Raw genomic sequence first — 21,338 nt, 5'->3', positions numbered from 1 at the left:
TCCGTGTCATTCTGTTTTCTTGTACGAACATTTGAGCGGCTAATGACTGTACGTGGAAAAGCAAACATGCCACGACACTTGTCTAGCATTCCAGGAGTCATGGCATGACCTTTGGAGTTGGTTAGCTGGAATCACGGATGAATTCTACAAAGCCATTCATTGTGCAGATAAGATCACCAGAAAAATACCACAGTGTCATATTATTTACAAATTACAGACAAAATGGCCAACCTTCTGCACTTTCTCTCTCCAAACTGCTTCTGTGTACAAAGCCAGATGGACCAAAAAAAGCTTGAACTTGGAATGAGTTGAATGACACATGACCACATCATCATCACCCAGGTATGACAGCAAGGGTAAACTGAAAAAATATTGGACAGTTTACCACCAGCAATAATAATGACATGCTATTTACAATGGCACAGTCTCTATCCGTATGTACACAAGTGGCGGTTAATTACCACAGTCTATTGATCTTTATGTTGGCATGAATGCAGGTTCTGAGGTTAATAACCTCCTTGCATCACTGTCGACCCCTAAAAAAAAATAATAATAATAATGATAATTGTGTCATCTCTCCAACTTTCAACAAATGCTTCTTTCCTACATCAGGCAATTAATGGTGAATACATCATTCACTTAAATATAAAGCCTTAATGCAATTTTGGAAACTAATCTTTTTTTTGTGCACATTATAGAATATGTGTTCTAAAAGGCTAGTAGTACAATTGCGCATTGTGGATGAAAAGAATGAGCAATGCGAAAAACAAGTTTTCATACTTGCTCAAGATGAAGTATAATCTAAACTCATAAAAGTGTGCACCAAATACTATTTTTCTTATTTTATGAAAAAAAAAACATCAACAACATAGCACCAAGATGCATGCCTACTGGTTATTCAGTTATTCTGTTTGTGAGAATGTGATTGGCACGTTAAGTTGTAGAATAATTTTGATGTTGGAGTTTTCCCTAAACACATGTAACTTACACAGTGTGCCATCTGTCTGAATGTGATTGAGAAATAAAAAAGAGTTCTGCCATATATTTTCCTATGGTTTCCACATACTACACTAACAGTATGTGAAATCTATGTACAGTCTGTGCACATTTGAGAGCCCTGTTTAATACTTGTAACCCTCTGGTGCTGCGATCATTGACATAAATCATCTTTGAAGATGTCGAATCAAGTGATTACAGTTACAGCAACACTTTTGATAGACCATGCTGATTTACTCTGGATCCAGCACATCCTGTATTTCAAAATGGGTCATGCAACATTAACAACAAACACAACCAAAACAGGCAATAAAAATACAGAAATAAAGGAATTACATGATATATTGCCTACAAGAATGATCTTGTCTGTAGCTAATGCCTACATTTTCATGGATTTAGACTTGGGGGGGGGGGGGGAGGGGCAGTTTTGTGGTCAATTTATTCTCTCACAATATTGCAGGGTATTGATATAGTCTGCCCCGACCCTGACATGATATATAACAAACATATTTAACCATCACATTCACAAGCCATGATTAATTTCCTGTGGTACCGACAGTCTTTCCCAGAATACTAGGGGGGGGGGGGGGGTGTAAGGGAGAGAAAGGCTTTTATCTCCCATGTCCTGTTGCGTCCCTGACTTTCAGTCTTCCATGGGGTTAATGCCCTCCACTGGTGTGTGAATACGACCCACTGTAATTATGCGATATATCCAGTAGTGGTAATCATATCACACATCCTATGCTTCTGAGGTGTTTGCCTGTATTTACATGGACAGCCCAGTGTTTGAGCAATTTTTAAACTTCTTATAATACAATGTAGGCAAACAATAATAACACAAAACTCCTCATTACAAAGCTAAACACATTATTACACCAGTAGTCATTTCACTCAAATTCTCTTTTTCCTTTTTTTTTCTACAACTATATACATGTGTATGTTTAACTACAGTAATAATAATGATATCATAACTCAAAGGCATGAACTGATGAAATATCTTTAGGGATTCCTCATTTAGGGCACTTCTTTTTTCAGAAATTCAAATTTGTGGGAAGGGAATTTTTACTCCATGTTGGCAACACAGCAACACAACAAAAATAAAAAACAAAACAACAAAAAACAAAAACAGACTGGTGATCATTTCTTAGTTTTTTACCTTCTGTAGTTTCTCCAGACTTTTGATGTATTTCCTCTCACTTTCCAGGATACCATTCAGCAGGAGGCGTCTGATGCTGAGACTCTCCACCTCTGGTGTCGACAGCTTCACCGAATCTCCCTGTACGATGAAACGTCATGCAAAGTATTGATATCACATCCAGCAAAACATCTTGCTTGCAAACTGAAATTAATGGTATTATGGGGTTCACCACCAACCATTAGAATAGGATGAGTCAAATCATAGTTTGGTATAGGCCCTACCAATTCCATTAGCTCCAGATCAAGCAAGGTATACGCTAGGCATTTTCACATCAGCCCGATGTTTCGAAATAGTGCACTACTTTCAGAATCTCAAGCTTGGATTTTCATAGCCAATAATGAAATAGCACGCTTTTTGATAATGTGAATTCAAATTGATGCACCAATTTGAAAGCTAAGCTCAAGAAAATTTCTGAACCAAAACTTGGGGAAATTTCCACAATTGCAGGATGATTTGCAAACTAGCGCTCCATTTAATAATGTGAATTCACCTCTAGAAAGTAGTGTGATGCATCCCATCATGCCTAGTATGTGTGATTTGATCGATCAAGGCAACCTACACACAAAATAGCAAATGCGCAGGTAATTTTTTGAAGGCATGCACTCTATAGATGCTGTTTGCACATGCTCAGCTATTGAATTAGCTCAAAAAGAAAAAATGGGGAGCTAATTCTCTTCCAGCTGATGTGAATGGGAAATAAAATAGTGCGCTCATTCGTGATTGTGAAAAAAATCTCAAGCTCAGATTTTCACCGGACTGATGTGAAAATGCCTACTGAGAGTTACAGAGAGTGATACAGGCACAAACACAACGCATTACACATTTCTTTTTCAATGTTGAAACTATCTACATGTGACAATTATGTTTGCAAGATGAGATGACATACTCACACACACTCGTACTGAAATAATATATTGTAATAGGTTCATTTTTAAATCTTTATGGACGTGTATTAAAAACTTGTTGGAGACATTCCTTTGAGAAGCTAGTGATAAACTATTTCATCCAAATGCTCACACTTGATGTTGTTATATCAGGCAAGCCATCCCTCTTTCTGGTTTCAGGAAAACCAAAAAATAAAGATTTGTATGCATGAAATTCGAATACATTAGTAAAACTGTCCCTCAATGATGTAAGTGCGTTAAAGTGCATCAAATGAATACAAGAAAACTATTTTTTTCCAATTGCAGTATGATCTCGATCTCTCTCGATCTCTCGATCTCTCTCTCTAAACAAGAAAGACCATATAGCCCTGGTCTTTCATCATACTGCTATTTTTTTTTTCTTTTGCAAAAGATGAAAACATAATATACAAATGAAAACTACATGACAGAGGATTGATTTAGCCTTGAGGGTAGAAATATCATCACAGAAAAAATATGGTTAAAAAATAAATGAGCTATAAAAAATGTGTATGTGTACATGTATAAAATGTATATAATGTGCCCTATCTATTCTAACACAAGTGAGAGGTATGAGCACACATATTGATGACAGTAATAGAGCTATTATTACATGTCTTTTTATAACAAAAAGAAAAGGGAAGTCAAGATTATTAATAGGACATGACTGTCGATTGATTGGTGACACATGTCATACATTCATGTACATTGTTTATTAAAATTCCCCACAGAAGGTTCCAATCCCTACTAAACATATCTTTCCAAATTCAGCAACATTTGCAATTAAAGTATCTTTAGCACTGGGTAATCATGTCTCTCGCCAAGGTAAATCTTACGTTCGAGGGCAAGTCGGGGAAAAAGTACTCTGACACCATTACTTCTCTACATGGGTACCATCCCTAAAATAACCCCCCCCCTTCCTTTATAACATCACACACACACACACACACACACACATACACATTTTATCTCCTTAAAAAAAACCCACAAAAACATTTTATCTCCTTTACAAACACACACACACAAACAAACACAAACACACAGATACACACAGAACAAAATACTGCATTTTGCCATTCAGAGCCCCTCAGAAGAAGGTTCAAGGATGGCACGCACAGCTGATTGTCTATTTTCGTCAATCTTTATAGTCGAAGTAAAGCTGACAATATGGCACTCAAGAGAGCTATTAGATAAAGGTAGCTCTCCGGAAATGCATGATGATATGACTTCAGATGAGGCCCTCACTTCCAATTTGAGCCAAGAATCTTGCGTTCAAAATTATCTGATATATCGTCCCTAAGCTCTTGAGCAGTTTCAAGGAAACAGCAGATTGTAGCTTCAAAACCTAGGCCTTTCTACATCACAATCACACCAGAGACAATGCGAATATCATTGTAAACTAATTATGCTACAGTGGGACAAAAGTTTCAAGACTATTTTATCTTTTTGGTAAAACAATACCCTGACTCCACTTATTCTCGAAAGGTTTGTAATTGTTTACTGTACCCACTCACCCAGTTCATGATAGCACTCTAAAATGCATACTAGAACTTAAGTACAACACGTGTAGGCTCATTGCTTTCTTTATCCTAACCCGAGCCATATTTCATGTGGACAACTGGTAAGCATTATGAGTCACAATCATGTTGTAGTTACCATAGCAACAACTTCAATGTTGCCAGGTGATTGGTTGCTACTGAGCAGCTGCTGCTCCAGAAACCACAACTATTTTCAGCAAGAAGTGTTTTGTAAGAGGTTGAATGAACCTCCACCCTGTCTGTCTTCTTTTTGGCCTTGTTTATTTTGCTTTTTTATCATTTTCTATCAGGCAGTATACCTTTGTTTGCAAAACCTCTGTTACAATTCATTCTGAAGAGACAATGTACAATTTGCAATGATGAAAATCATGAGGAAGAGGGCTAGGATAATAAATTTATGATCATTCAGATGTTTGATATGGTATTTAGATCACAGAAACTTTGTCTTTGTGATGACTTGAAGATACCTATTGCAAATTTATTATTTTGAAGTTCAAATCCATACAATGTATTCAATTCTGGCTCAAAAGGATAAAGTAAATTTCAGATTTAATTGTACTGTATGGTAGAGGTTTTGAAGCTTGCCTTTCTTTTTCACAAATCTGAGATATCAACTGCAACGAAATAATCAAATTTGGCAGAGTTCGCAGATCACCTCACACCGAAATATACAAAGGTCTTCACTGGATTTTCCTTTTTTTAAATGAAATCGGTAAAATTATTAATGTGTCCTTTGCACTAAATCATGGTGTCTTGATAATAAAAGTGGCAAAAATCAACCATTACTAACATCCCAATAGTGTTTTGTATACAAACCAATTGGGAAAATGGCAGGGTGATGACATTGCTGATTAAGTTAAAGCACACGACTTTAAAATGCCATAATTTTCTCACTCTTGGTCTGATATTTGTGAGACCCTATTAAAGGTTCATTCCATTCCCCTGATTTGTAATCTGTTTTTCATTGAAGTCAACTCAAATAATAGTGTGAGATTGCATTTTATCCTATTGAAAATCAAACCAATACTTTTGTCACTTCTCAGCGGCACCATTTACTGATTTAGGCAAAGATCATTAAAACACTATGCACAGATAGTTCGGGGGTAGAAATTGTGAAGGAGCCATTACTAAAGAAAGCATGTATTTGTTTCTTTGTAATGATTTGTATATATTGTTTTATATTTTGCCAAATAAATGAAATAAATGAATGAATGAATCTTGTCTTTGAACAATCCTTATACTGTACACCAGTGTCCCTTGAGAGCCAAAAGGGCGTATCTTATAACTCTGAGAGCCATTCAATGTAATGTCTTTCTGCTCATCTTTATATTGTCTGCATTTGATACTCCAAAAGTCACAATGAAGGTTTGAAGAGCAGGACTGTTCTAACATGGTTAGTCTGTAAAACAACTATCAACAAACACACACACACACACACACACACACACACACACACACACACACACACACACACACACACACAGAAAAAGGAAAGAAACTTGCAAAGATACATGTACATATTTGTCTAGTGGTTTTCCGTCCCCCTGACCACTTTCTGTCTTATATCTCAGTGGCCTCAGTTCATAAGAAGGTCACTGGTCTTTGCACATCCTGGATTCTCTAAAAAACTGGCGGACATGTTGTATCTCCTTACCCTGCCCGGTGTGCCAGCTCCAAGCGATGCCGGCGATGGCTTGTCTGCAGAGTTCGTGACGCCATCCGTGAGAGTGATTTCGTTGGGCCTGGCCAGGCTGGGGTCCGAGAGGGCATCCTTCTCCTCGACAGAGTCCACCGACGGACTGAGGCTCACGGAGTCTGAGGATAGTGTTCCTGCGTGACGGTAATGCAAAATAATAGACCAAATATGAACTTGCCTTACATTGTCTCAAAAACCTGCCATCTTGAATTGTCAGACTTCTATTTGTGACACTACATCAAATAAAAATGTTTTCATGTGGTCTTTTGCTACTCTGTTGAGCCGGGTAATATATTGGGGACTATCTTACAGGGCATTCAGACACAAAAAATCTATACTAGAACGGTATAGCTATACCAAAATAGTATAGCTATACGATGAATTTATACGTCTGAATGCTGACTAACGAAACGACGTATAGCGAAACGACGTTCAGAGCATCATTTCGAACTAGAACTCAATAACGAATCAGCATTCCACCGTGTCCATTGTGCATCTGAACGTATGGCGACCATAGAACGGTATAACTGGGCGGGGCTTAATGGGAGCGAGCACGAAAGGTGACCTTGTACCTGTCACTCATGGCCATAACAACATGCGCAGTGAGAAACTGCACATCTACACAACGTTTTTCCAGAATGGTCAAAATTAGCGTCTGAACGGTCTATCGGCTATATGATGATTCTTTATACGTCGTTTCTTTATCGAGTTTTGGTATATAAACTGGCTTGCATCTGAATAGGGGGTTAGTTAAACAAGTATCATTTTTTCCTGCAATGCATATCAGAAAATAAAGAATTAGCATACTTCCTGTGACTAGGGCTGCGTATATCAACTTTCTCATGTTTGAAACACTTATTAATAACCACTATCAAACCACATTTGCAAATGCTTTTAGGATCGCGTTTCTCGAGTTTTGCACAATTTATCAACTCTGTCAAGAGTCAATATGGAGGCCTTATCACTGTGCAGCTCCACTGCGCAGTTTGACCCAAGGAGCCCGAATGTGTAGTTGGCAGTGGTTGGTGTGGGCAGGTCCAAGCTAGAAAGGCATATTTAAAGCAACTTTGTGTTTATCAACTCCACAGAAACATGTTTCTGGCTCAAATGGGTTTGAGATGACACTTTTTTTCCACATTTCAGAAACTTGTTTCTAACCCCATAATCAAAACAGCTTTACATTAACAGCTGCTCTAAAACTCCCTGAAAGTTGTTGGAAACCTTAATTCTGCGCCAGAAGTGAGTTGATAAATGCACCCATAGTAATATCAGCTTTTCAAAGTCCATCATTTTGTTTCATACACCTTTGTACCTGGTGAGCAAACTATGTGATGACCATTCTCTGATGAGAAAAAAAAGGGGGAATACTGGGAGAAATTCCACCCTAAATCATCAACTCGACAGCACAGCTCACAACACAGAGAACACTCACAAATTTTAGAAACACCCCCTACAAAAAAAATAATAAAAATAAACCAAAATGAATAAAAGCACTACTTGGTGTACTTACTCATTATGTATCCCCTTTACTCAACACGAGCAATCCTTGTCCAATAAAAAATATTGCACATCCATCCACAAGTTTAGTGCAAGGCAAACTGAACGTGATCATCCCCCTAAAAGCAAGAACGGCTGTCAGCGCCCACGTCTCTGCCACTGTGCGGTGAAACGGTGAGACGCAGTGCGCGAGGCACCCGGAGGAAGAGGCAAGAACCCAGATATAGTCTGTAGACCTCTCTCTGACTATTGTTTGGGGGCCTTCTCTCCCCCAACCCCCCCCCCTTTTTTTTTTCTTTACTCTCCCCTCCTCTTCCATCAGAGATAATAGTTACAGTATAGATTACAAGTGTTGGCTAGATACCATGGATATCTCCCTCATCACGTTAACACTCTTAATCATCCAATTAGGTCAAGTTTGGGGGGCATGGATGGGAAGTGGGGAAGGGGTAAGGAGGGGGTAAGTGAAGAAGAGAGGGGAAGGGAGGCGATAGAGAAGGCACTGACTCCCACTCAGTGGGCCCCTCTCACGTGCTAGCTTTGGTTGCTATGATACGTGAGTACAAACCAGCTGGTGTACACAAATAGGGCATAAGGAACGGTTTACCGTGTAATACAATGCACAGAGATCAACTTGCGACATCATTGTTTTGAGGTCTTTGTTTCAATACGGATTTTTTTTTTTTCAATCTTTGTGTGTCTCTTTTTTCTTTTCCTCTTGATGATCACCTAATACCAAACACAGCTGTTGTTTCTAAATATAATTCTCTACAAATATGAAATGAGCAAAGACTTTATTTTAGGAAAAGTACTAGTCTAAGCACAGTACCACATTGTCCTCATTGCAATTGAGCAATTGCTGTATAACTGTAGGCTGAAAAGCAAAAAAAAAAAAAAGAAAAAACACCTTTAAAGGACAAGTTCACCTTCATAAACATAAGGATTGAGAGAATGTAGCAATATTAGTAGAACACATCAGTGAAAGTTTGAGGAAAATCAGACAATCCGTTCAAAAGTTATGAATTTTTGAAGTTTTTGTGCAGTAACCGCTGGATGAGAAGACTACTGCAGTGTATGAATAACTTAGATGTCACATGCGTACAACAATATAAGGAAAATATAAAGAGAATTTCACAAAATTCCATCTTTTGAAAAACATAGACATTCCCCTGACTCGTTACCAACAAATGTTATGGGTAATATTATTCCCTCTGCCTTTAGAAAGAGGCAAGTCAAGAGCTCCTTTATTATGCGAGAAAAGTGAAAATATGTTGAATTTTCTTTTACATTTTCTTTATACTGTTGTACGCATATGACTCACAAGCTGTAGTAGTCTCCTCATCCAGCGGTTCCAACACAAAAATTTAAAAAATTCATAACTTTTGCATCGATTGTCCAATTTTCCTCAAACTTTCACTGATGTGTTGTACTATTATTGTTGCATTCTCTCAATCTTTATGTTTATGAAGGTGAACTTGTCCTTTAAGTAAAAGATACAGACAAACAAGCCAAAAACATCGACTTCAGAAAGATGCTTTATGAATTTGATAAAACCTATATGTACCAATGACTGAAAGAAATGAAAAAAGCGACCAATGGGAAAACCAAAGGAAATGGGAAAAGCAACCAATTTAGAAAGGTGTCCATACTGGACAGGTAGCTTGGAATACAGGGTCTATGAAAACTCTCAACAAGTTTCAATACGGAAATTTCTGTGGTTTGGTAGTATAAGTCATTATGCCATTCATTCGTAGTTTGTATATTTGTTGTTCATTTTTATTTGTTTCAATTGCAAAACTTGAAGAATGTCTTGAATGTTTCTGAACATGGCAAATTTTGGCTAATTTCTTCAATATGAGTTCCTCAATACTTTTGAATACTCAGATTACAGTAGGTACAGAGTTGAATTCAACAAACTCTGTCTAACCTTCCTCCATGAAATAAGAAAATGTAAAATGATTCAGAGATTGCAATTCAATGATGCAGGGTGATAATTCGGCAGCAAAATTCTGGAGAAGTAGGAAGGGTTAACAGTAATATTTCCCAGACATGAAGGAGGAGAGGCATTTATACTGCTCACTACAATCAGGTAGCTTCCAAAGAAGTACTTGATGTAAAGCTTGATCATACAAACCTTTATGATAAATGCAAATCGGCTCTGAAATGTCAACAAATTTGACTATTCTTGTCTTTGTCCCACCCTCAACACCCCCCCCCCCTTCCCCTAACATGCATATTTTATCATCAGGGGGTGTTTCATCAATTTAGTCAGCACTGACAAGTTGTCAGTCACTGACAATTTCAGCAAAATCCTTGGTTTTGATTGGCTGAGAGGCTCTGGTCACTGACTGTTACTATGGATATTGTCAGTGAATGGCAACTTGTCAGTGCTGACTAAGTTGATGAACCCCCCCCCCCCCCCCCCCCCCCCCCGATCTTGATCTGGTACCCCTCTCAGTCCCAAGATCTCAAAATGCCATTGACAAATGGATCATCAATGGTAATGGCAGGGTTTCTCATATCCCTGTGTCCAACACTAAATCTTGCATGTAAAGTTCTCCAGCAAGAGAGGTACAGCTGTAGAATGCTAGAGATATCTGTTATAATGGCTGACCATTTCAGGATTTGTGTGCAGTTCCCTTTTCTCATACAGAAGAAACAAAAGTTTGAACAACCCTGCAACTGTTGACATGAGCTGAATCCAATAGCTAAAGGTAGAAGGCCATCGCTTCAGAGAAAACACTGCGTGATAAGGTAAGGTCACAATCACTGCATCGGTAATACATGTACCCTATTCAGAAGGCCCATCCTTATTGAAAATATATATCAGGAAAATATATAACACTCAAAATTGTAATGTCTGACCTTTACATCCAACTATGGAATCTAAATATTGGGAAAATTGTGACCTTTATGCAAAAACTGCACATGTGCCGTTGGACTGGAACTGTGAAACTGACATCATGCAACTCACAGTGTAAATCACAACTATTACTGTAAACTGTGCGGAGCTACAAAAATTGCACTCAAATGAAAAATTTTTGTGGTGATGTTAAAGGCATTATTTACCTTACCATTTGCAGATGACACAAAAACCCAAATTTAGTGCTTCAAAATAGTTCTAAAATGTGAGTTAGGGATAGAAACAACTTATGTAAAACTTTGAATCAATATAATTAATGTTAAGTATCGTTAAATATACAAAATGTGAACAATAGTTGTGATAAAGATGTTTCTAGACTAAACCACCTACAGCTATGGTTTAGAGCAAAAAATAGTGATATCTCCTTATATTCTAGGTTTTATTGCAAAATTTTTACATGGTAAAATGTTTTGTGACACAACTGACCTACTGTACATATGCATCAAATGTGATATCTTGAACATATTTTAAATCACTGCTCCCAATGATAAACACTACCTTTTAGGGAGGTTTTCAGCCCAAACGCACAAGGTTCTATCAAACAATGCCATATAGACCAAACTCAAGTTCCCATGACTTTGTGAAGTTTGTAGGCCTGCTACTTTTTACGAGTGATAGAAACTCCAATATCGTGTGCTTAATTGCAGTCTGAACAACTACTGTTGGGGACCAACATGTACACATGTACACATTCGTGCGTGCGCATACACACATACACACACACACACACACACACACAAATACATGCACAGACAATTACAGGGAAACACAAGCATTCCAACAAGAATATAAGCTTGAATGATTTTAGTCCAATTGCGATCATGTAATCGGAGGGGGGGGGGGAATGTGCATAACTTTCAGTAGTACTTATATCACTAGTAGCCATGTCGACTACCTCGACAGGGTACAGTTAAAACTATCACTTTCATTTAATGGGAGATGAGTCTGTTGTGTAGAGGAACTTGGCACAGGGAAGGCTGTATTACACAGAAAGAGAAATATAATGATTGGTTATAAATCATCTGTCCCCAGGACAGGACTTTGATAAAGAAATATCTGAAATATTACATGTGCACATACAGTAAACTCCACAGAGGTATTCTCAAGTCCACATCTAAAAGCATACAATACAATCAGTCCCTGGATTCAAATCACTATTCTTTTGGAATAGATCCATACAGGCGCTCAAACTGTTGTCAAATTATGATTCAGTAATTCACTATGTGTAAGTGTGCAGTATAGATATCTAAATGTGGAAATTCTCATTGTGGTCAACTGAGCTTTCACTAGTACTATCTCAAACTCATAGAACAGGGATGGTTTCGTTGAAACTGGACTTATAAATTAAGAAAGTCATGGAACTGTATTCTAGTAAAGTTTCAAAGCCTACATGATACTGTCAATAACCTTAGGTCTACTATCATCATACTCTGACACCTACAGGTACAGCTGTAGATCAAATGAGGCAATATTGAATTGGCACTTGCAGTACCTGGTACATGTTATTATTAACAAATTCTCCGTGTTAAGAAATAAAAAAATCATGGCACAAATGGATTCCACATCATTCAAAAAATGTCGAATACTATCTATACATCAAATTAGTCAACACTTACAGTTCCCAAAAAAATAAAGACACCATGAGTTGCAAAGTTCTGTAAAACTAGCCTGAATACAATTCCTTCCCAACTTCCTTCTCTTTACATACACTTATTTTGTATCCTACATGCATACTATCTCACATCATAGAAATACGCACACCTCTCTATCAACACACACTATGACAGCATACATACAAAGGCAAACAAAACACAGCGCATGCCACAGTTGAACACACTCACATGTCACTGAAATACAAACATTCACATCACACCACACATATAAGTATGATGTAGCTTTCAAAACCAAGAAGGTATCACCTCCTTGTCCAAACTAGCCATGTACCAACACAGATGCAATGTACACACACTGTACACTAGTAATCACTAAATATACAAACACACATACATTGTAAGTACAGTGTATACACGTTGTAATAATACATTAAAAGTCCATCAACAAGTGTTTTCCCCCAGCTGGGTCTACCACTGTGCATCCTTCTCACTGATTCTAGAGGCACCTACCATTCAGACTCTCTTCAATGAGGTTCAGGTACCATTCCCTCTCCTTCATCCAGTCCGTGGTCCCCAGCGAGGTGTCGAGGTCGTCGTCGCAATCGACAAAGAGGCTGTCCTCCTCCCCATCTTCCATCCTTCCCCTGCACACACCCAAATCTTAGATCGCAACCATTGCCTTTGCTCTCCCCCGAGCACAGATTTCTTTCCCACGAGGTATGAAAGATCTGGCCGTGTTGGAAGTCTTATTCCTTCCTGATCTCATGCGAGAGCTAACGAGCCCGAGTCTCCGGCTCTGAGACTTTCTCCTTCACACTATGACGGATGGATCCTCATATCCACGAAAATAGACTGACGAAGCATAGTCTCCGCGACGCCATTTACCAAAGTGTTTCTGTAGTGACAGACGTTTTTAAAACAGTCTGGGAGGCTTGTTGTGAGAGTATTCATCGATCAAACAACAACAACAGCCACAGCCTCTTGTAGACCAGGTTTCACTCATTCCGTCAAAGCACAAAACATCGTTGCACCTTCAGTGTGTGATGAGTAGCCACACATACAGCAGAACATAGGGACACGGACTACTGACTGGCCAGATTTATTAGCCTGTTACAAGAGCCCGTGATGAAGTATCTGCCGACACAACAATGAGAGAAGTAGCCAACGACGCATTCACAGAGAAAAGTGTCAGCTAGATGACCCCGCCTACGTAAACGTGGATGCATGCAAGACACAGTGATATGATGCAGTACGGTCACGCAAGTTTTACAACATGATGCATTATCTGGGAATAACATGCAGTAATCAGCCTTCGTAAATATCGCCCAGCGGCCTCATATTACCAAGGCAGATCAAATGACAGAGGACGACTGCCGCTCCATGACAGTCAAACACATTTTTTTTCTCACAGGCGCAGTCGGTGCAGTGTAGATCAGTCTCCCGCCGCTCAGCAACCAAGGCTAGGCAAACTTCCTCGTTGGAAGAAAAACCAAGATAACCAATATTTTGGATCTAGGTAAACAAAGCAAAGTCAATGTTCAGCCAAAGACAGTCTTCATACTTTACACTGCATCCTCTTCTCAATGAAGATAATGATTAGAATTTAAAAAATAATAACATTCAGTTGATATGTGTTATCTCCACGTGACATCCAATTTAGACACAGCCAACAACTGTCATAATCTATGCGGAGAGCTCATAACGTAACCCAAATGAACACAAAGGTGAACATGCTCTACTGTATGAGAAAGTAAGGACCGACATTAACGTGGCAGTACTGGTATGCAATGTAAGAGTGGAAGGCTTTTGCTACAGGTACTGCATCAGAAATCACCATGCCTTCAGAATAAAAAACCACAACAAAACTCCTGTCAGTAAAGACTACGGATGAGGACAGCTGCATGGACAGGGTAGGGAACACAGTTAATAACTTGCGGTGCTAGATAATATTTGTAATTCTACTGGTATCGTTTGCTACTCAAATTCTGTTTCATTACCTTTGTCACAAATACTTGAGGGCATACATCAACCCAATGTATCAGTTTTCTGCTCTGAATGATAAAGTGTCAAAGATCTCGTTTTGGTCAATTTCTGACCCAGTGCATTACTTGTACGTTTTTAGATGATACAAGTTATCATTTAAATTTCTTTTCCAAATCTTTACATCACACACACACACACACACATAATATAGATAGATAGATAGATAGATAGATAGATAGATAGATAGATAGATAGATAGATAGATAGATAGATAGATACACACATAGATAGATAGATACACCTGTAGATAGATATAGATAGATAGATAGATAGATAGATAGATAGATACAGTAGGTAAATAAAGATGTAAATAGATGTAAACTACAGCATCCAAGCCAATATTGACAATAAGTGACCAACTGACTGCCCACCCAATCAACCTACCACACGCTGATTCCTACATAAGGAAGCCCCTTCGAACTTCATTTCACAGAAGTATGATAAAACAACCCCTTCCCCATTAAAAAAATAATAATAATGACGATGATAATAATAGCAGGACTTCACATGAAACAAAATGTCTTTTTCATTTGTAGCATACAAATGTATAAATTTAGAAAATCAGACATGCAATACATTGAGTGTATCATGATCACACACACATTGTTACCAACTACATTTCTAGTGCTTTACACAATGTATCAGTGACTGTGAATTGTAAGAATATTTGAGGGTATGACACTTGTAGTTAAAAGTGTTTTACCCTAGCCTGATGAAGCATTGTGAGGTGTAGTTGACTGCAATAGGAAACAAGACCACAAAGCTGATATATGTGTATTTATATAACCATCAAATCACTGTAAATATCAAGAACTCATTTAGCCCAAGAAACTACTTTCTGACTTAGGTGGTTTTGGTGTCGTGTCTTTTCATAATGTTGAAAGGATGTAGCGTCAGATGCTCAAATAAGTGTGACTCTTGACCATGAAATAGCAACTTCTGTGCATTCATGTGTTTGTGTATTCATGTAATGACAATTCCAACACATTTTCCATGGAATTCAAGTGCACAGACATAAAAAAACAAAATTCTGCGGATTGGATATTTGGAAAGGCAACGAAAGGGCAACAAAATATTCGCCAAAAAAAAACCAACAAAAACAACCAAACAGGAAATTCTAGGAACATGTTGTTGATAAGTTGCACATGAACTGCCATGAGGGAGTTTTGATCTTGACATAGATATGACACAATGATGACATCATACATGCCATCAACGGATGAGAGTTGAGAATATTCAGAAAGTCTTCAGAGGACGTTGCTGTCATGACATAATTTGCAAAACAGTACAAACTTAAATCAAACAAAACCGGGCAGAGTGTAGGATATAGTGTAGAATGACATCTCCCAGATAGGAGACACACCGTTAAACACTAAAACATTCAATTCACATTTGTAGGCTAAAGCCCTTTTTACACTTGTGTTTCTTAACCCCGGACTTTCTCTGACCCAGGACTATCGTTAGTCCTGTACCAATTTTTTCAGCTTTTTACACTGGCAAATTAGTCCCGTACTATCTCTTGTCCTTTTTACACTCATATTTCTTAGCCCCAGACTTTCCAAACCACATGAATATTCATGATTACGCTGTGTACTGTACATGTACACGCACGCACCGGCAGCCCTTGATTACCTCGTTTCTGATTGGTCAGTGAGGGTCGGACTTCGTCTCCGTCGCTTAGCCCAGGATTATTTTTTCGTTCTGTTTACACTCACTTGCTTGGCACCGCAATTGCGGTGCTGACCCTGCTATTTTGCAGGGCCAGATAGTACCGGACTATCAGTGGGGCTAGCCCACTTTGGCAAAAACGAGTGTAAACAGAAAGTGGGCTAAGGATAGTCCCGTACCAACGGTGGGGCTAAGGTCCTCAGCTCATTCTCTCCCCTCCCATTTCCAGGTGTTATAAAAAAAAGGTCTTCTGAGAAAACACATAACCTTACCGCCGCCATACTTCAAGATCTCTATCTATTTCTATTTTAGTGCCGCTTACGTACTTCCGGGTTGAAAAAAGTGTGGGGGCCCAAAGCTATGACACCTTAAATGTATACCTTTGTATGGTGCACAAAAAGTGTGGGGGCCCGAGCCCCCAAGGCCCCCACGGCTGCGCCGGCCCTGACTTAAAACAGCAGAAAAATTGAATGTTTGTTTATACATCGTAGTTACATGTACAACTGAAAATTGTGAGGTGGTGACATCATTAGCTCACTCATTTGCATTTGATATACTAACAATTTCATAACTTCTCTACTTTTTGATCCAATTCTGATCAAATTTTCACTGATATACTTATCAAATTTCACTCTTTCTTCTTATATGGGTAACTGACCCGGAATTGCCCTGTATGTTGTTTGGGCAAGAGAGCTAGAGGGTTTGTCTAGCACTCTTATTAGCTACAAATGTAGTTTCAGCTCATATTTATCAGTTCACACTGTTGAATTGCCCCTTGCCATTTTTGTAAAATATCTTATTATCATGTCCAGAAAGTTTGGTAAAGATTGGGTGAGCTGGTAGAATAGATGACTACCAATACCTTTAGAATCCTGGTGGTGTCGCTTCCTCTACCACCTCACGGTAACAAGTGACATGATGGCCTATAATAGGTCATGACCAAATCGCTTCTTCTACTGTGTGTACATGCATGTGAGTATGTATGTATCTATGTGTATATGTGTGTGTGTGTGTGTGTGTGTGTGTGTGTGTATGTCACTGTATGTATTCTCCTTCATACTTCTGGGAACAATCTCCTAGAAATATGTTATGACCTTCCACACACGGTAATAACATCCAGTTCACTATGACTCAATCACGCACTAGACCTTTTGGTACAGTTTTTATCTCTATAAACATGATATACTTCTCATCCCACGTATGTAGCCATTTTTGGCTATGAATACAGGCAAAAAAATATTCTTCTTTACACTCCACTTATGACCAAAGCCATTTTGAGAGTGCAATCTACTCTTTTTGACAGTTGTGCTCGATATAGCTACTGGGAATGGGAATCCCAAATACTGTGTACATTGTTTGATACTTCATCATTCATGAAATGGTTGTATTTTGCATTTGCCATGGTTTCTAGGCATAGATTTGAAGTCCAGTCAACCTTCATGTTTACCTGGGCCCCATTTCATCAAAAGATATAATCGATTATACATCGTAAATTTCCGTAACACACAGGCTGCCATAGACTTATGATAGAAATCAACTATATAATCTATTATAAACTCTTCATAAAACAGGGCCCAGGTCTTTCATTTATAAATTTATGTAGCATAAAATCATATGAACAAACTGGTGTAAGCTTCCTTGAAAGAAGGAAATGAAATTCTAAAAGTTTTGTGGTGTTGTCTGATTTCAAATTGCACATTGGAAAAAGAAAGCTGCACTTAAATCTCTACATTCAAATACTGATAATATGCAGAGACCCTAATAGAAAGAGAAAGGGAAAGACGATAAGAAAAGGCAGAGAGGAAGAAAACTTAATCCCACAGGAATAAGCTATAGCTATAGAGATAGTGTAGCTATAGTAGCTATAGTAGATAAAGCTATTATAAACTAGAGAAGCACTCTGAGAGCGCAGACCTCCGCCAAGCACGCAAATCACTTTCACCACTGATCTTGTTCTTAAATAGAGATATCAGTGATTTCCACCCATATAGATACGTACATATGTAGCATTGTGTGCTGAAAGTCGCCCGATTTCTTATAGAAGCCGTTGTCATGTCATAAACCCTCAGCTGCACGGCGCGCCTGACCCTAGCAGAAACTAGAGCACGCACTTTAGTGCGCGCATGCCAACCTCAAATACGCGCAGCCTGAACTCCCAAATTCATTGACCCTACCTGCCAAAATATAAAAAATCCTTAATAAATTCCCCCAAAATTCTCGGATCACTACCAAAAGTTAGTTACTTGTGTCATTCTCAACCTTTCCTGCAAGTTTCATCCCAATCCATTCACTACTTTTTGAGTTATTTTGCACGCGGACAAACTAACTAATTAACAAACTAACTAACTAACAAACTAACTAACTAACTAACTAACTAACTAACTCACGAACGAACGAACAAACAAACAAACCAACGGTAACGAAAACATAACCTCCTCCCTTGGCGGAGGTAATAAGATAAAAATGCTGCATCATTGAAGAGTGCAGCATTATGAAAATGTACACTATAATGTCTCCCTTCCTATTGAAAGAAGTGACTACAATGTGAAGCAGCCATTTCCATCACAGCAGCAAACAAATTCACAGATTTTGTTCTCCTGTTCTCAGTGTATGGGGATTTTTGGAATTTTGCTTTCGGTTTTGCATTTTTTTTTTTCTTCATTTCGTTCTTCTTCTTCTTCTGTTTTTTTTTCGGGGGGGGGGGGGGAACAGTTGTTCTTTCTCTCTCTAACAGACAATGAAATGACAATAGAGAATATGGGTGGGGAACAAACAGGACATGTACAATTGTAGAATGAATGGAGTGTGTGTAAACCATTGATGCGAGTACACCATGTATGTATAGTCTATGAAGGTCAGCACCACCACACACTGACTGAGGTGTATGTGACAATGCACTTTTTTATTTCATTCCTGTCCATTTACGAGATTAGTAGAGGCGGACTTGACCCTTTTTTTTTTGTGGCTCAAGGTCAATTTCAAGGTGTGAATACCTGACATAGTTTTTCCTTGATATTGGGCATGCAGTTTCCGCTGGAAATTGATGGGATGTGGGAATATGACAGGTGAAAGAATATTTGTGAAAATGAGTATTCAAAAAACACTGGTAATAATATGATACTTTAAATGAAGGATTCCCCTCCACATTAACCACTACTGTAAACGTGTATACAATCATACAGATGTCTACTGTCAACAACATGTAGGCCTATAGTTTACCCAAAAGAGGTCATTGACTATTTCCAAAGTCAGCAGGCAAAAGAGCAGTGGCAAAAACATGGAACTTTCTAAGAGCAAAATTTAATATCATATCATAAAAAGTCACACGCTAAATATCAACTAGAGATTGTAATTTGTCATCACTGACAAATTAAGGTGATCCGATTTTTTTTAATCTATGATTCGAGTCCTGATAGTGCAAAGTCTCAGCTACAACATATTAAAATCTGAGAGAAATTCACCGAAGCATAAGTAAGATAGTGCTCGATAAAGAGAGTCATGTCAATTTTCACATCTAAAAAATTCCCTCTCGTAGAGATAACACGTCATAGCGAAGATCGAAAAAAAAAGTACATATGACCTTTGACCCCACTTTGCACAGACAAGATGGCATCTGAGCAAAAAGTGGTTATTTTATGAAATGATTCCTGTAACATGGTCTTTACGTGTGCAAAATATTGGAAAGATAGGACATGTATACACCAAGATACAGGATGAAACATCTATGACCTTTGACCCTAATTTACATACCCAAGATGGCGTCTGGTCAAGTAGTTGTTATTTTATGAAATAATGTTCGTGACGTGAACTAAACATGTGCAAAATATGGTGGTGATAGGGTATGTTTTTCTTGAGTTATTGCACATAAAGTTGTAAAAAGAAAGAAATATTTCAATAAATCGAAGATAAGCTTTAATTTCAACTAAGTTTTTTCACGTGATCCCGACAACGTATGAAAAATCAAAGGGCACACTTACGATAGCCCTACGTCTCAGCTACAACATATTAAAATCTTAGAGAAATTCACCAAAGCATAATGTGAGCTAGTGCTCGATAAAGACAGTAATGTCAATTTTCATTTCCATAAAAATTGCACTCCCATAGAGATAACACGGAAACTGGTCAAATTTGACAAGGTTACATTCAATCCATTTTTTCGAGGTGATGTCGTCATCTAATCAAAATTGTGTAATAACATTTATGAAAGAGCATTTCATAAGCTACAACATATTGAAATTTAGGTGAAAATTGGCAAAGGATAAGTGAGATACGCTCGAGTAAACTTGAAATTTGATGACGTCATTTTGAAAATTTACTTTTTTTACTTTATTAAGAAATTTGACATCTTTTAATCATTTTGCCAGCATTGCCAACCATTGAAATGATATGTACAACTCATCGGCTTTCAGAAAATGTAAAGAAAATGGGGGGTCATCGTCCATCCTGACGAGTAAAATCGGATTCAAAATTGGCGGTTTTTTGTCATTATTGCACTGCATATCGCCATTGACGCGCGCGCGGAATTTCAACTTTGACGGATCGGTATGACGTCATATTGAGTCGGATTGACGTGAAACTTGGTAGAAATATTCCTTGACATTTTAGGCATCAGATAAGTGTAAAAAAAACGGGAAATTTCTCTTGCATTTGAGCTGTGCGTGCGTATATGTGCGCGCGCGTACGCGTCCGTCCAATTTTTTCAATTTTTCAAAAAATGCTCCAAATGGTCTGAAACGTGTACAAAAAAAATTTGAGCTCGATTTGAGCATACAAATATTTCAACGCGCGCGTACGCGCACGTTTTAATGAAAAATATAAATTTTGAGAACATGAGTAGAATGCGAATAACTTCAAGTATATGTGACGTAAATTTCATTGAAAAATTCCATTCCATTAATGAGATATGATTGAGAATGTGTTTTCATATAATGACGTCACAGTGACGTCATGGTCGACTGATCACAATGATACATTAGATTTGTCGTCTTTGGGACATGATGCATACATGGTATAAGATTGAACATGATAGGCATAGCACTTTCTGAGCTAACCTCTGCACAACTTTTGGGGAGAAATAAAGAAAAACTAGAGATTATAATTTGTCATCACTGACAAATTAAGGTGATCCGATTTTTTTTTAATCAATGATTCAAGTCCTGATCGCAATAGGCATGGCCATGCAGGTTTCATCTGTGTTCAGAGACATTGGCCGTGTGATGTTTGGATTCTCATTTAGAAAAGGGAGTCATTCTGCCATCTTTGGT

At 38.2% G+C, this 21,338-nt stretch overlaps 1 protein-coding gene across 1 annotated transcript in view; it reads right to left on the bottom strand.

The window, feature by feature from the left end:
• Positions 1-21,338, bottom strand: part of LOC139734194 (active breakpoint cluster region-related protein-like) — a 126,737-nt gene that overhangs the window by 91,313 nt on the left and 14,086 nt on the right. The window contains exons 2-3 of the mRNA XM_071644999.1: positions 6,289-6,464; positions 2,153-2,272 (exon numbers count right to left, since the gene is read on the bottom strand). Coding sequence (XP_071501100.1) covers positions 2,153-2,272; positions 6,289-6,464 — 296 coding nt within the window. The remainder of the gene's footprint in view (positions 1-2,152; positions 2,273-6,288; positions 6,465-21,338) is intronic.

Source organism: Diadema antillarum, unplaced genomic scaffold, assembly GCF_040938485.1.
Source record: "Diadema antillarum isolate AM-2024a unplaced genomic scaffold, OU_Dant_1.0 seq00000512_RagTag, whole genome shotgun sequence".
NCBI lineage: Eukaryota > Metazoa > Echinodermata > Echinoidea > Diadematoida > Diadematidae > Diadema > Diadema antillarum.
The sequence above is the reverse complement of the archived record's forward strand: the minus strand, read 5'-3'. Positions and strand labels throughout refer to the sequence as shown.